This window comes from Psammomys obesus, unplaced genomic scaffold, assembly GCF_907164565.1.
Source record: "Psammomys obesus unplaced genomic scaffold, mPsaObe1.curated_primary_1811, whole genome shotgun sequence".
Classification (NCBI taxonomy): Eukaryota; Metazoa; Chordata; class Mammalia; order Rodentia; family Muridae; genus Psammomys; species Psammomys obesus.
In genome coordinates, this window is record NW_026596125.1 from 5,907,566 (window position 1) to 5,922,132 (window position 14,567).

At 45.9% G+C, this 14,567-nt stretch overlaps 1 protein-coding gene across 4 annotated transcripts; it reads left to right on the forward strand.

Moving 5' to 3' along the window:
• Nucleotides 1-1,854: 1,854 nt before the first annotated feature.
• On the forward strand, nucleotides 1,855-13,231 carry Nolc1 (nucleolar and coiled-body phosphoprotein 1). 4 transcript variants are annotated; one of them, XM_055591641.1, is made up of 13 exons: nucleotides 1,855-2,037; nucleotides 4,432-4,487; nucleotides 4,599-4,744; nucleotides 4,846-4,979; nucleotides 5,661-5,826; nucleotides 8,183-8,310; nucleotides 8,430-8,565; nucleotides 9,166-9,294; nucleotides 9,457-9,567; nucleotides 9,678-10,310; nucleotides 10,699-10,805; nucleotides 10,960-11,052; nucleotides 11,252-13,231. In XM_055591641.1, the coding sequence occupies exons 1-13, from the start codon at nucleotides 1,918-1,920 to the stop codon at nucleotides 11,408-11,410; spliced, it is 2,118 nt and encodes a 705-aa protein (XP_055447616.1). In that variant the 5' UTR covers nucleotides 1,855-1,917; the 3' UTR covers nucleotides 11,411-13,231. The 4 variants fall into 4 exon arrangements, with proteins under 4 accessions (XP_055447616.1, XP_055447618.1, XP_055447617.1 ...); XM_055591643.1 differs by having other exon boundaries at nucleotides 5,664-5,826; XM_055591642.1 differs by having other exon boundaries at nucleotides 4,602-4,744.
• The last annotated feature ends 1,336 nt before the right edge of the window (nucleotides 13,232-14,567 follow it).

Genomic DNA, 14,567 nt, shown 5'->3' on the forward strand with positions numbered 1-14,567 from the left:
TTGTAGAGCAGGCTGGCCTCAGAGATCCACCTATCTTTACCTCCTGAGTGCTGGGTTAGAGGCATGTACCGCCACACCAAACCCATTTTAAGATTTTGTTTTGAGACTTACCTGGAAAAAAAATTTTTTTAATTATATCAAATGGGTGCCTGTGGGTGCTACAGAGTCCAGAAGAAGGTGTTGAGTCCCTTGGAGCCTTTGGAAAAGCAGTAAATGCTTCTTCTAACAACTGAGCCATCTCTGCAGGCCCCTTCACCTTTTTTGAGACAAGGTCTCTCTGAATCGAGAGCCTGGATAGTGAGCTGCAGTGTCGCCTGTGCCACACCAGCCTGGGGCTGCCCACCCAAGTCACTCCACTGCTTATACAGCATGCTTCCTCGGCCAGCAGTCACACACCGGGCCATCTGTCTATTCTCTTTGGAGTTTTGTAGAGTTGAGGCTGAACTGAAACCACAGTTCCGCCTTCTCTTCAGTAGCTGCTGCAGGTGAGAGCCACCTGGGCTGCTGCTGGAGATACTTTTGGAACACAGACTCTAGGGGATGGAGTTTTTGTTTTTGTTTTTTCAAGCTAGGGTTTTTTTGTGTAGTCCTGACTGTCTTGGAATTCACTCCGTAGGCCAGGCTCAGATCTGCTTGGTAGGCGTGAGTCACCACTGTCTGATTTAGTGTTTCACACTCAGGGAGAAGTGTTCTTGTTTATTTTTTTTAAGACAGGGTTTCTCCTTGTAGACCAGGATGGCTTCAAACTCAGATCTACCTGCCTTTGTTCAAGATATTTGCCACCAAGCCTGGCAGAAGGGGTTTCAGTGGCAAAGGACCTATGAGAAGCTTAACGTTTGTTGAACATAAAGGTTTCCTAAGTGGGTTTGTTAAGTGTTTCCATTAAGTTCACCGTTTTAACTCGGTGTAACATGAAGTTGCTGTGTATAACCCCGTTTAACCTTCCTTCTTCCTTCGCTTTCGGCGCCATCTTGGCCAAAAGGCAAGTTCACCATTTTAGCTTGATCGCAGTCCAGGCCCTTGAATGATTTTTTTTTTTTTAAGTGCACATGTATAGATAGAAGCATGTCCTCTGGCAAAGGGGAAGGTAATGGTTTTCTTTAGGAGAAAGGAGCGCCTGTTTTGAGGGAAGTAAGGCTGTCCGCAGGAAGTGCAACTTTATTGCTTTCTGAGGGATGACTAATGCGACCTGAAAAGTGACTGATACTGGAGTTGACAGAATTCAGTGCGACTTCTGACTTAACCAGAAAGGATTACTTTTAGGACTATAATGTGTATTCGAGTCACATGACTTTCTCTGGCATAGTGTTCATCCTCTTCGCCCCTTGGAATTGTGCATAGGACAACTGTCTCGTAACCTGGGTATGATTGACAGGCAGTTAGCAATACTAACACCCCTGTCACCACAATGAGCAACTTTAAGGGTGTACGGAGAGTGAAAGGTGGGAGCGAGGCCATTGTCAGTGGGAATGTGAGCAGTAGGTGACACTTCTAGGAAGGTGAAGGACACTGCAGTCTCCAGACCTTTGACACTGTAGGGTCTGAGGAGCAGTCCAGGCTCGGGAAACGACTGTAGAAGAAAGTCCATTCAGCAAAAATAAAATGCGCGGGAAGTGGCAAGTTTTCCCGCCACGGACGGGAGCGTGACCTCTGACGTAGACGCTCCGCCTACGCAATAGGCGGTTTGCAGTTTCCGCCCTTAGCAGGATGGCGACGCGCGTGAGACCGGAAAGAGCTTAAAGATTTCGCCTGGATCCTGCCTCGGGGGCGGAGGGAGAGCTGCCTCGTGGAGTCCACGCTTCCGCTGCGACCGCGCGACGTGATGACGACACTGAGCCCGCCCTCTGCCCTGCTCGGGCTTCGGAGTTCCTAAGTCGTGCAGCGTGCGCGACGGTAGTGACGCGTTTCACCCGGAGCATGGCGGATACCGGCTTGCGCCGCGTGGTTCCCAGCGACCTTTATCCCCTCGTGCTCGGCTTTCTGCGTGATAACCAACTCTCGGAGGTGGCCAATAGATTTGCAAAAGCAACAGGCGCTGTGAGTCCTTGGTTTGGTGCGCGGTCCGGGACGGGGCGACTCTCCAAGATAATGTAGGCCTTGTCAGGGAGAGAGGTCCGGCTCTGTGAGGCTAATGTCTGCGAAGCCTCTCTGCCGACCTTGCTAAAGCCTGAGCCCTCGGCGTCATCTCCCACTAATGTCTGATTAGGTAGCTCCGAGTCCTAACGGCTTTTCCTTGGTGAGCTTTGCAGCGGCGCCAGGCATGGGTCCCGCGTGGCCCCGGTCATGTGGCTGACAACGTAAGAGGAGCAAGCCGTAGATCCCACCCGGAGCATTGGATTGGCGGTGCCTGGTTCTTCTGGTGTACCTTTTGTTGGACTTACACTTGATCGCAATCTTCCCTGAGGCTCGATGATAAATTGTTCAGTAATGAAGGCCAGAATTGTACTTATTTATTGAGAATAAAATGTATGAGTTCAGGGATGGGTTGCTTTCAGTGCTCTGTTAGAGGAGTGAGCATTCTGCCCTGCCAGGTTGGTGCTGAGCTTGGCCTTCCAGGTAGTGAAATAAAGCGTAGGCTCTACGACTTTTTGCATGTATGATCACAGCAACTGCCCTTTTTGGGGGACATGGTTCATGGAGCTCTTTTGTCGTGGAGGATAGCTTTGAATTTCTGTTCCTCTACCTCAGCCTCCTGAGATACTATACGAATGCATGCCTGAACATAGCAGGATGCCATCTCATTTACCAAATGTAGGTATGTAGGTTTTTGTTCTTTTTCTTCATAAGACAGAGGTTTTTTTTTTTTGTAACCTGGCTGCTCTGACACTCATTCTGTAGACCAGGCTTGAGCTCAGGGATCTGTCAGCCTCTTGTCTCTCAAGTGCAAGGACTAAAGGTGTGTGCCACCATGGTCGGCCTAACTGTTTGAATGCATGAGATTCACCTAGTGAAAATCCACAAAGTAGTCATCCCACGGGATGACTGTTATGTCAGTTTGGACTCTGGAGCAAGATGAAATGGAAGAATGTGAAATGTTTAGAGTCTACTTCTTTCTTTCTTTCTTTTTCTTTTTTTTTTGAGGCATGTTACCCTGTGTAGCCTTGGCTGTCCTGGACTCGTTTTGTAGATCAGGCTGGCCTTGAACTCACAGGGATCCCCTGCCTGTGCCTCCCTTAGTGCTGGGATTACAGCATACGCCACCATGTCCAACTCTGACTAACATTTTTTCTTCCTCTTTAAAACTGAGTTTCTGCATGTAGCCATGGCTGTTCTGGAGCTCACTGTGTAGACCAAGCTAACTCAAACTCAGATCTACTTGCCTCTCTCTCCCAAGGGCTAGGATTAGAGGCATATGCCATCACACCTGGTGCCTTGCTGTTTTTTAAAAAAGCAGTTAATAAGTCAATAGTTAGAAAATATCTTAAATTATTCATATAAGTGTTTTGGGGGGGTGTATGTGCTCATTAGTGTGGGCATCTGCAGAGGCCAGAGGTGTCAGAAGGTAGTTGTGAGTCTCCTGGTGTAGGTGCTGAGAAATAAATTCAGGTCCTCTGGAAGAGTAGCGTGTTCTCCTAATCAGCCGTGTCTTCAGTCCCTCTACTCTGCACTCTGCTATCTGTCTGTATTATTAATTGCTAAAACCAGCCGGCTACGGTGGTACACTCCTGTAATGGCAGCACTCGGGGAGGGAGGCAGAGGCAGGCGGATCTCTGAGTTCCAGGCCAGCCTGTCAAACAAGACCAGGCTTTGGTGTGTCCCATGCTTCACACATACACCCTCTTGCCCAATCAGCTTTATTTGCAGTTGAGTCCTTGGTCTGGTTTGAGGCCTCTGGCTACACAGAGAAACCCTTTCTCAAAAACAAACAAATGGGCTGCAGCGTTGGCTCAGAGGTTAAGAGCACTGGTTGCTCTTCCAGAGGTCCTGAGTTCAATTCCCAGCAACGACATGGCGGCTTACAACCATCTACAATGAGATCTGATGCCCTCATTTGGCAGTTAGGCAGAACACTGTATACTAATAAATCTTAAGAAAAAGAACCTAAGACTTTGTAAAGTATGGATGGAAAGGCATAAGGATAGATAGACTATAAAGTGGAAAGGTAGCACTTTTTTATGCTCAAATTTAGGTGATATATAAGTGAAATACTTTTCTCCTAACTTATGCAAGTAGGAAAAGTCTTACGAAGTTGTAATATCCATTTCAAATTGAGTAGGCAAATAAACTTACTTATTTTTTTACCTATGAGGTAAGGTCTTTCCACAAAACTGACTGCCCTGGGGAGTACAGGCGAGGCTTGAGCTCACAGATCTGCCTGCTTCTGACTAAGTGCTGGGACCACGCCTGGCTGGTTACATTTGATGAGAGAGTAACATGGAACCTGACCTAGAGAAGCCTAACATCTCCCTAACCTTTCCTCTTCTCTTGCAGACACAGCAGGACGCCAATGCCTCTTCCCTCTTGGACATCTATAGCTTCTGGCTCAAGTAAGCTTTCCTTGTTACACTTGGGCTGTTTTCTCCCCCTAGGTGGGCTGGGCTGTGTTCCTTGATTTGAGAAGGTCCTGATCCCTCAGAAGTCAGCCTAATCTACATCAGCAGGTCCACCAAAGCCCCAAAGAGAAAATTACAGTCAAATGGACCAGTGAACACAAAGGCCAAGAAGGAGACTTCATCCAGTGACAGCAGTGAGGATAGCAGTGAGGAAGAGGAAAAAGCCCAAGGACTTACGGCAAAGAAGACTGGTAAGGCCATGCAAGCAGTTGGGAATGCTACTCCAGAGGGACCATCTGACACCTGCCTGGACAGCTTGTGAATCTCATGGGTACCTATATCTTGTACTCAGCCGTACCTGCCAAGCGAGCCAGTCTGCCTCAGCCTGCTGGGAAGGCAGCAGCCAAAGCTTCGGAGAGCAGCAGTAGTGAAGGGTCCAGTGATGAGGAGGAGGAAGAGGACAACAAAAAGAAAAAGCCCGTCCAGGTTGGTGCTTTGGTTGTAAAGAGGGCTTCAAAAGAGTTTGGAAATAAACCTAAACTAGGCCATCTGGCTCACAGTTGGGGTGGTGGAAAGCTGTTCAGTATGGGATAAGTTCTGGGGACTTTCACGGAATATGGAAGTTGAGGTCTGGAATGAGGTGATCTGAATGTAGGCAGAATTCACCTCCACTGTTCTGGACTCTGTTCTTTGGGAATACTGTGTAGGCCCTGAGAATATGAGTGTTTTGTTGGGAGCTGTTGACAAGATTATGTTAGGAACAGGCCAGTTTTATAAAGTGGTTGAACTGTTTTTCACTGTTGCTATTTATGTTATGTGTCCTCTTTGAGTTTTTCTTGCCTTTTTAGTAGGCTTCTAAAAAAAATTAAAGGGTTGAGGCCAGGCTGATCTACAGAGCAAATTCTAGTATAGCCAAGGCTACCCAGAGAACTTCTGCGTCAAAAAAAAAATAAAATAAAATAAAATAAAATAAAATAAATGAAATTGTCTGGGGTGCCTTTTGAACACTCAGCCCTTATTGATTACCTTTGTGTGTTTTGTTTTACAGTTTGTTTAATGTAGCTCTGTCTATCTTGGAATGTTCTGTATTGACCAGGCTGGCCTTGAACTCTTCCTTCCACATGCCAGAATTAAAGACATTTGTTGCTTTTTTTTTTTTTTTTTTAGCAGAAAGCAGTTAAACCCCAAGCCAAGGCAGTCAAAGCTCCTCCTAAGAAGCCTGAGAGCTCCGAGTCTGAGTCGGACTCCAGCTCAGAAGATGAAGCACCACAGATACAGAAGCCAAAGGCAGCTGTGGTGGCTAAAGCTCAGACTAAAGCCCCAGCCAAACCAGGTATCTTTGCCTCCCAGAGGATAGGCTTGACAGATGTTCATCACTTCCTTTTAGCCAGGCATAGCTGTAAAGGTCTGTAACCTCAACTATCCAGAAGGGTGAGGCAGGAAGGTTGAAAGACAAATCTGGAAAAATTACTCTGTTTCAAATTATAAGGGGAAAAATAAAGCTATGGTAGAGTACTTGCCCAGCATATGCAAGGCTTTGGGATTGGTTCTCTGTGCTGTACATGTACAGAGCCAGGCAGGGTGACTACATACCTGTAATCCCTGCAGTTGCAATGTGATTGCTATGAATTTAAGGCCAGCTTAGTCCACCATACCTGGTTCCAGGCCACCAAAAGAGAAAAAACAATCAGAAACATAATTTTGTCCTTTTTTTTTTTTCTTCCTGAGCTGAGGACTGAACCCAGGGCCTCGGGCTTGCTAGGCAAGCACTCTTCCACCAAGCTAAATTCCCAACCTCTGAGAAACATAATTAACAAAACTTTTGTTGTTTTGTTTTGGTTTTTGTTTTCGGCTGTGTAGTCTTTTTGTAGCCCTGGCTTTCCTGGAACTCTGTAGACTGGGCTGAACTCAGGAAGATCCTCCTGCCCCTGGAGTGTTGAGATTAAAGGTGTGCACCACCACAGCTGCCAGAAAAACTTTTCAAAGTTTGAATTCTTCTTAGCAACCTGCACCACCCTTGATCTTTTGCCAAAGGCCAGAGAAGAAGCACTTAACTTCAAGGTCTCACTGTGTCAGATGCCTAGAATTACAGATACAGTCCCCATGGCCAGGGGGAAGATGTATTACTTTAAAAAGAACTGTCTTTTGCCTTGGTGTTTTGGGACACGCTTTAAGTCTATACCTGAGAGACAGAGGCAGGCAGATATCTGATCCAGGACAGCCAGAGCTGTGTGATGAGACTCTCAAAAACAAACAAAAAACTTATTTTCCTTAAGAAAAATAGAAAGATTTATTCAGAGTTCTCACTGCTCTTCTGAAGACCCTGAGTTCAGTTCCCAACGCCCACATGCCAGCTCACATGATGCTGCTGTCTTCTGCTGTGCAGATGTATATGCAGACAGTGTGCGAGTATATAGATAAGGTAGTCAATAAAACCGCTTAGTTTTTGAAGTTGTATGTGTTTGCACACTCGAGTGCCCTGTATGCATGCAGGTGACCCCGGAGGCCAAGAGAGCGTATTGAATAGAGGTAGAGGTTGTTGCTTGATGTGGGCTCTGGGAACGGAACTTGGGTTCTGTAGAAGAGCAGTAGATATTCTTAGTGGTACTTTTTTGGTTTTGTAAGATTTATGGAGTATGTGTAGTGTTCTTTGCCTGTGTATACGCCTACACTCCAGAAGAGGGCACCAGATCTCATTATAGATGGTTGTGAGCCACCCTGTGGTTGCTGGGAATTGAACTCAGGACCTGAAGAGCAGCCAGTGCTCTTAACCTTTGAGCCATCTCTCCAGCCTCCCCCCAACCATTTTTTTTTTATCCCTTTAATTTTAATTTCGTTTACTTATTTTTTTTTAAAATTTTATTTATTCTGTTTTTTTGAAACAAGGTTTCTTTTTTGTGTTTATTTCTTGAGACAGAGTTTCTTTGTGTAGACTTGACTGTCCTAGAACTCATGCTGTAGACCAGAGAAATCCTCCTGCCTCTGCCTCCTGAGTGCTAGGACTAAAGCCGTGCACCTCCACCACTACCCAGCCTCATTTTTACTTTTGATTGAGTCTAAAAGCCCAGGCTGGCCTTGAACTCCTGTTTCTGCCGAGTGCTAAGGATGTAGGTGTGTATGTCATGCATATTTACTTGTTTGTTTGGTAAGGTTAGTCCTGTGGCTGCCTGCCTCAGGCTCTGGAGTACTGCAATTAATAGGTATTTCTTAGCTCAGTATAGTCCTACACACCTACTGTCAGACTGGGGTTGAACCCTCAAACAGAGCAGAACCCCAGGGCTTTTTGTGTGGTAAGGACTGCTTTCTTTTTGAGCAACAGTCACAACCTACATGTGTTCTCTCTTGTTCACTGCCATGTTCACTCCTGTGCTGTCATTTCTCACAGCAAACGAATTGTTTCTTATGAATAGAGGCTGAAGCGAAAGACTTCAGAAACTAGCATTTAAAGGGTTTATTGTATGTATGCATGTATTGTGTCTGTGCACATGTCACAGTGTGCATAAAGAGGACCCTAAAGAGGACAGCTTGCAAGAGTTTCTGTGACTCTAGGTACAAACCTAGGCATCAAACTCAGGTCATGCTTTATCCGCTGAGCCACTCCACTAGCCTTAAAATTAATAGACCCTTTGAATACTGATGATTTTTTGAAGGCTCCCAGCTTGTCTTAATACATTGCTTTTGCTTCTCAGGTACAGCACCTAAAGCACAGCCTAAAGTAGTCAATGGCAAAGCAGCCAGCAGCAGCAGCAGCAGCAGCAGCAGCAGCAGCAGTGATGACTCAGAGGAGGAGGAGAAGGCAGCAGCAACCCCCAAGAAGGTCAGGGTTTTAACTCTGTAGCAAGGATGAAGTTAAGGGGCTACAGAGTGTCTTTCTCTTCTGACAGGGTTGTTTGGGAAAGTGTTTTCCTTTAATGTTAATTTTTCTCTCTGAGGCAGACTGCACCTAAAAAGCAAGTCCTGGCCAAGGCTCCAGTGAAAGTCGTGGCCACCCCTACCCAGAAGAGTTCTAGCAGTGATGACTCTTCAAGTGAGGAGGAAGAGGAACAGAAAAAGCCCATGAAGAAAAAACCAGGTGACTGGACACGGGCCATCAGTATTCATAAGTCCTCATGGCACAGCAGCTAGCTTCTTCCAGAAAAGGATTAAACAAAACAGAGAAGCTGCAAAGCCTCGTGTGCCCGAGGCTCAGAAGGGACACTGTTGGAATGACCTGTTAGCCGCAGCTCACATTCCTCAGAAAAGCCCTTCTACGCCTGGATAGACAGAGTCAAAGAATTTAAGTACTCATTTTCTTTTCTGGTGCGAGAAATTAAACCCGGCTTTGTGCATGCTGAGTAGGTTCTAGACTTAAGAGATGCATCCTCAGTCCTGCGTGTATAGGTTTTTCTGTTATTTATTTACTTGCTTACTCTGTAACTCTGTGCAGGAACATAACTGTGTATACCAAGCTGACCTCAAACTCTGTCTGCCTGTGTCCCGAGTGCTGGGATTAAAGGGTGAACCACCTGTGGTCCTGTTTTATTTTATTGCTTATTTAAAATGTTTTCCCTTTGTAGCCCATGACCTCAGACTTATAGCCCTTTTCCTGCTTAGCCTTAAGAGTGTTAGAATTACAGGCACGAACCACTGTGCCTGGTAAATGCTTATTCCAAAACTCTTACCTTTTAAACAGGTCCGTACAGTTCAGTCCCCCCGCCTTCTGTTCCTTTACCAAAGAAGACCCTGGGAGCCCAATCTCCAAAGAAAGCTGCTGCACAGAAGCCACCTGCGGAAAGCAGTGAGGACAGCAGTGAGGAGTCTGGTGAGTTGTGGGGTATAGTGAGGCCCTGGAAGGGGAGATGAACAAGGAAAAAAAATACCCTGTCCCTGGGTTGCTTTTGAAGGCTAAGATTCTGTGTACTTTTGTTCTGTCCTGGTTGGCTTGCAATTCTGGGCCCATCCTAATGGCATAAGTCTTCCCCAGATTCAAGTTCTGAGGAAGAGAAAAAACTCCCAGCTAAGGCGGTCATCTCCAAGACACCCACCAAAGCAGCACCAGTGAAGAAGAAAGCAGAGAGTTCTTCTGACAGCTCAGGTAATGTTTCCCAGGCCCTTGGGCCAAGGGGATACACATTGCCCTGGGCTGCTGTGGCAGGGTTCTCCTGAATTAGACTTGGGGAGCTGTTCATTTGGTCCTTTCTCCAGATTCTGACAGTTCTGAGGATGAAGCTCCTGCCAAGCCAGTCAGTACCACCAAGAATTCCTTAAGTAAGCCAGCTGTCACTCCCAAGCCATCTGCAGCAAAGGCAGCTACAACTCCTAAGCAACTTTCAGGTGGTCAGAAACCTCAGAGCAGAAAAGCTGACAGTAGCTCCAGCGAGGAGGAGAGCAGCTCCAGTGAGGAGGAGACAGCAAAGAAAACTGTGACGACCCCCAAGCCCAAGGTGACGGCTAAAGCAGCACCATCTCAGTCCATCAAACAGACTGCTCAGACTGGTGGGGACAGCAGCTCTGACTCAGACAGTTCCAGCAGTGAGGAGGAGGAGGAGGAGAAGACACCTAAGCCCCCAGCCAAGAAAAAGGCAGCAGGTGCAACTACTCCCAAGCCAGTCCCTGTGAAGAAAGCAGCAGCTGAGAGCAGCAGCTCCTCTGAAGAGTCCAGTGAAGAAGAGAAAAAGAAGCCCAAGGGCAAGGCCACTCTTAAACCACAGGCCAGCAAGGCCAACGGCACTCCGGCTTCTCAGAATGGGAAAACAGTCAAGGAGAGTGAGGAGGAGGAGGAGGAGGAGGAAGAGGAGGATGAAGAAGGAAAGAAAAAGGCAGCCATGACTAAGTCAGGCATGTATCTGTAGAGTCATCACCTGGATTTTGCCCTCCGGTCCTTGCATGTCCTGAGGAGGGAGGTGGACAGGGGAGGTTTGTCTGCCTATGAGTGCTGGTGTAGTTTGTTTTTTTTTTTTGTTTTTTGTTTTTTTTTTTAATTTAATTTATTATGTATACAATGTTCTGCCTACATGTACACTTGCATGCCAGAAGAGGGCACCAGATCTCATAGATGGTTGTGAGCCACCATGCGGTTGCTGGGAATTGGACTGGTTGCTGGGAATTGGACTCAGGACTTCTGGAGGAGCAGTCAGTGCTCCTAACCTGAGCCATCTCTCTAGCCCATGGTTGTAGTTTTCTAGCAGGCCTGGCTTCTGAGAGTCTGGCTTTTTGTTTTGTGTAGGTTCAGGCAAGAAGCGGAAGCAGAATGAGACAGCAGAGGAAGCAGAAACTCCTCAAGCTAAGAAAGTTAAGCTCCAGACTCCCAACACGTTTCCAAAAAGGAAGAAAGTAGGTTGTTCCACATTGTTCTCGTGACCCAGCCCTTTAAAGCATAGATGACCCTGGATCTGCACAGCTCAGTCTAGCCTGAGACTGCCGCATGCCTTTAAGGAGAGCTGTTACACACCAATTTATTTTTACCTTTTACTTTATTCTTCTTTAGGGAGAAAAGAGGGCATCTTCCCCATTCCGAAGGGTCAGGGAGGAGGAGATTGAAGTGGACTCTAGAGTAGCGGACAATTCCTTTGATGCCAAGGTGAGGGGAGTTCGCCACTCTTGTGACCTGGGAGGGAAGGTGGTGTTTGAATGAGGTTGCTAGAATTCCATGGGTTCAGATCTCCTTGAAGGGGCAATAGAGAGAAGGTGACGATGGGTGAGGTGGGGTCTTCTTTAAGGGGTGATAGAACCAACGGGGCGAGGTGTGGTCTTCTCTGTACTGACTTTGTCTCCAACAGCGTGGTGCAGCTGGAGACTGGGGTGAGCGAGCTAACCAGGTTCTGAAGTTCACCAAAGGCAAGTCCTTCCGGCATGAGAAGACAAAGAAGAAGCGAGGCAGCTACCGGGGAGGCTCCATCTCTGTCCAGGTCAATTCTGTCAAGTTTGACAGCGAGTGACCTGTGGTCATCCTAGGAAAAGGAAGGTGATGATGGGAGGCTGACCCCTCACCTTCAATGGACCCAGAAACTCAGTGCTGTTAGGAGAAGGTCTCGGCAAGGACAGTCACATCACAGTCTCCAGTCCTTTTATTTCCTGCTTTTGTGCAGGTTTGTTTTTGAGCATTGATTGTCAGGGACAAAAATAGATTTTTTTCTTTTTTAACAAATCCCTTTTAGTTGTCATTGCCTTCCTGTTCTGTGGGTCTTCATACTGAGGAATTTGTATATTTTATATTAAATAATTTCATACAGATTTTTGTTGTGATTTTCAGAGATGAGTCCAATGATTAAAGTCTTAGTTATTGCATAAGGCCTAGTAAAATGTCATGTTAAGAACTTTTCTTAGCTGGGCACAGTGGCGCATGCCTTTGATCCCAGCATTTATGATGTAGAGGCAGGCAGATTTCTCTGAGCTCTAGGCCAGCCTGGTCTACAAAGTGAGTCTAGGACAGCCAAGGGTGTTAGATAGAAAAACCCTGTCTCAACTCTCCCTCCTCAAAAAAAAAAAAAAAAATTTCTTCCTGGGGAATTGTATTCATGTGAGTGCACACATCCACATTTGATCCCTCCTTCCCTCAAAACCCTGGTAGGGCATTGACTATTAACAGTTGTATTTATTTGCTGATCATGTCCTATGCTCATCTTCGTTCATTGGGTCTGAGACTGAAGCCTTCAGAAGCCAGCATGGATCTACCAACTTTTGGGGATAAAATTGCTGTTCTTGGAATAATTGGCAGGCATAATTCGCATAATTCTCATGTGGTGTGAATGCCATGTAACTGTCTTGAGTATTTTGTTTTCACTAATTATTATGGATACATGTTTATAGTACATTCTAATTTTAATTTCAAAGCAAGCTTTTCTGACATTGAAAGACATTTTCAACAACTTGTCTGTTACTGTGGTATACGAACTTTGTGACTGTATTTGATTCTTTTGAACATCATTAGGAACAGAATGATTACTTGCTGCATGGCTGAATCACTGGTCAAGGAAGTGGATATAACTAATTAAAACCTGAGCTCTTGGGACTGGAGAGAGATGGCCTGGTGGTTAAGAGCACTGTCTGCTCTTCCAAAGGTCATGAGTTCAATTCCCAGCAAACCACATGGTGGCTCACAAACATCTATAATGTGAACTGATTCCCTCTTCTGGCAGATAGAACACTCATATACATAAAATAAATAAATCTTTTAAAAAAAAACCTGAGCTCTCAGCATGACCTAGGTTAGCGGGCCTATGTCACAGGGCACCTATGGTAAGGCAGGAAGAACTGAGATAGTACAGTGAGGTTGGGAGGTATCTAAACAAGCCCATTTTGTCTTGAAGTTGGTACATGGGTCTTTTCTAGGTTGGTCCTCTGGACTAATTATGTCACTGATAAAGACTAAGCAGCAGGTCTGGGAGGCATATCTGGGTGGTGGTGAGCTTTCAGAGCATTCATGAGACTGAGTGTGATCCAGTACTGCAGAAAGTAAGTGAGCAGAGATTCCTGGGCCAAGGGACTAATTAGAAAAATGCAGAATGTGACAGTTGGCAGAGTTCAGCAAGAGTGAGTGAAAGGGAGGAAGGGTACCCTGGTTGACCTGGTGAGAACACACCAGGTTTCATGTATGGAAAACGAAGGTACCAACAAGAGCCTCCCCGTGTTTGGTTTCCACCATCACCTGATAATCCATTAAAAGCTGGCTTTCTGTGGCAGCTCCCTGAGGAAGAAAATGTGCTGATGTCTGCATGGTCTTACTACAAAACAATAAACTGGATGGTTTATGATGTTCAGAGTTGTGTTTTTGTGTGGGTAAGGCCTCAAAGCTCAGCAGAGCAAGCAGGGCCCCAGGCCTGAGAGCTGTTTGAGTCTACTGTGCAGACTTGTTGGGGCAGTAGTTATTTATCAGTCTTATTTTAAAGATGGTGTCTCCCATTCTTAGCTCTTTTTCAGACTTCAGCTAATGCCCTGTAAACTAAACTGAGCCCTTGCTATTGGCTAGGGTCTAAAAATGAGCGTTACGTTAAAGTGCCTCATTTTAAGGCTGCACACCTGGAAGTGCACACCTGCACTCATGGAAGCAGAGGCAAGCAGATCAGTTCAGAGGCTAGTCTGGTCTGCAGAGCAAGTTCCAGGACAGCCAGGGCTGTGTAGAAACCCTGTCTCAAAAAAACTTATTTAGGTCTGGGTTTGGTGGTGTAGGCCTTTAATCCCAGCAGAGGCAGACAGGTCTCTGTTTAAGGCTAGCCTAGTCTACAGAGTAAGTTCTAGGCCAGGATCTCACTACATCCTGTTTCAAGAAGAAAAAATTTTCCTTCCTTTATGAGACAGGGTCCCTCTCATGCCTGGACTGGCCTCAAACTGAAGGTTTTCTACGCTAGTCTCAAGACTTTATGCTTAATTTCATCTGACTTCCATCCCCCCTTTCCCCGACAGTTTCTTGGTGTAGTCTTAGCTGTCCTGGACTTGCACTGTAGATCTGGCCTAGAATACAGCAGTCTGCCTGCCTCTGCCTTCCTGAGTGCTGGGCTTAAAGACTTGGTCTGTCATACCCAACTCTAATTTTTATTTTATTTATTTGGTTTTTTTGGACAGGGTTTCTCTGGAACTGTAGACCAGGCTGCAGAGGCTGCAGAGGCTGCAGTTTCAATTCCCAGCAGCCATATGGTAGTTCTTAACCGCCCGTAGTTGCAGTTGCAGAGTGTTACACAAACTCCAGAAAGTCTGTACAGCATAAACATGTGTTATGCAAGCATAAAACGAGAAGACAGGTTTCCTACGGGAATCAGCTTCCTGGAAGTCCCTAGCAAAGAACCCTAACATGGCCATCTAAGCCAAAAGACATATTTTAAGTCACACGCTTATTTGGTTACAAGACTGGAATTGATGAGCTTTTTTGCTGTTTCTCTATGATTCTTGAAACAGTACAATTAACTATTCAAGGAAACATTGCTAATAGATCACTAAGAGCTTTAGCAAATAAGAGTAGAAGGAAAATAAAATTTTAGGAGAGGTAATAAATCAGATTCAGCATCAGGAATTGCTTGTGGAAAAACCAAACATTGTAGGTAGTAAAAGGATAAGCGTTTTAGGGCTTTCTAAAGAAAATGTTTAATCAGGATCTGTTAG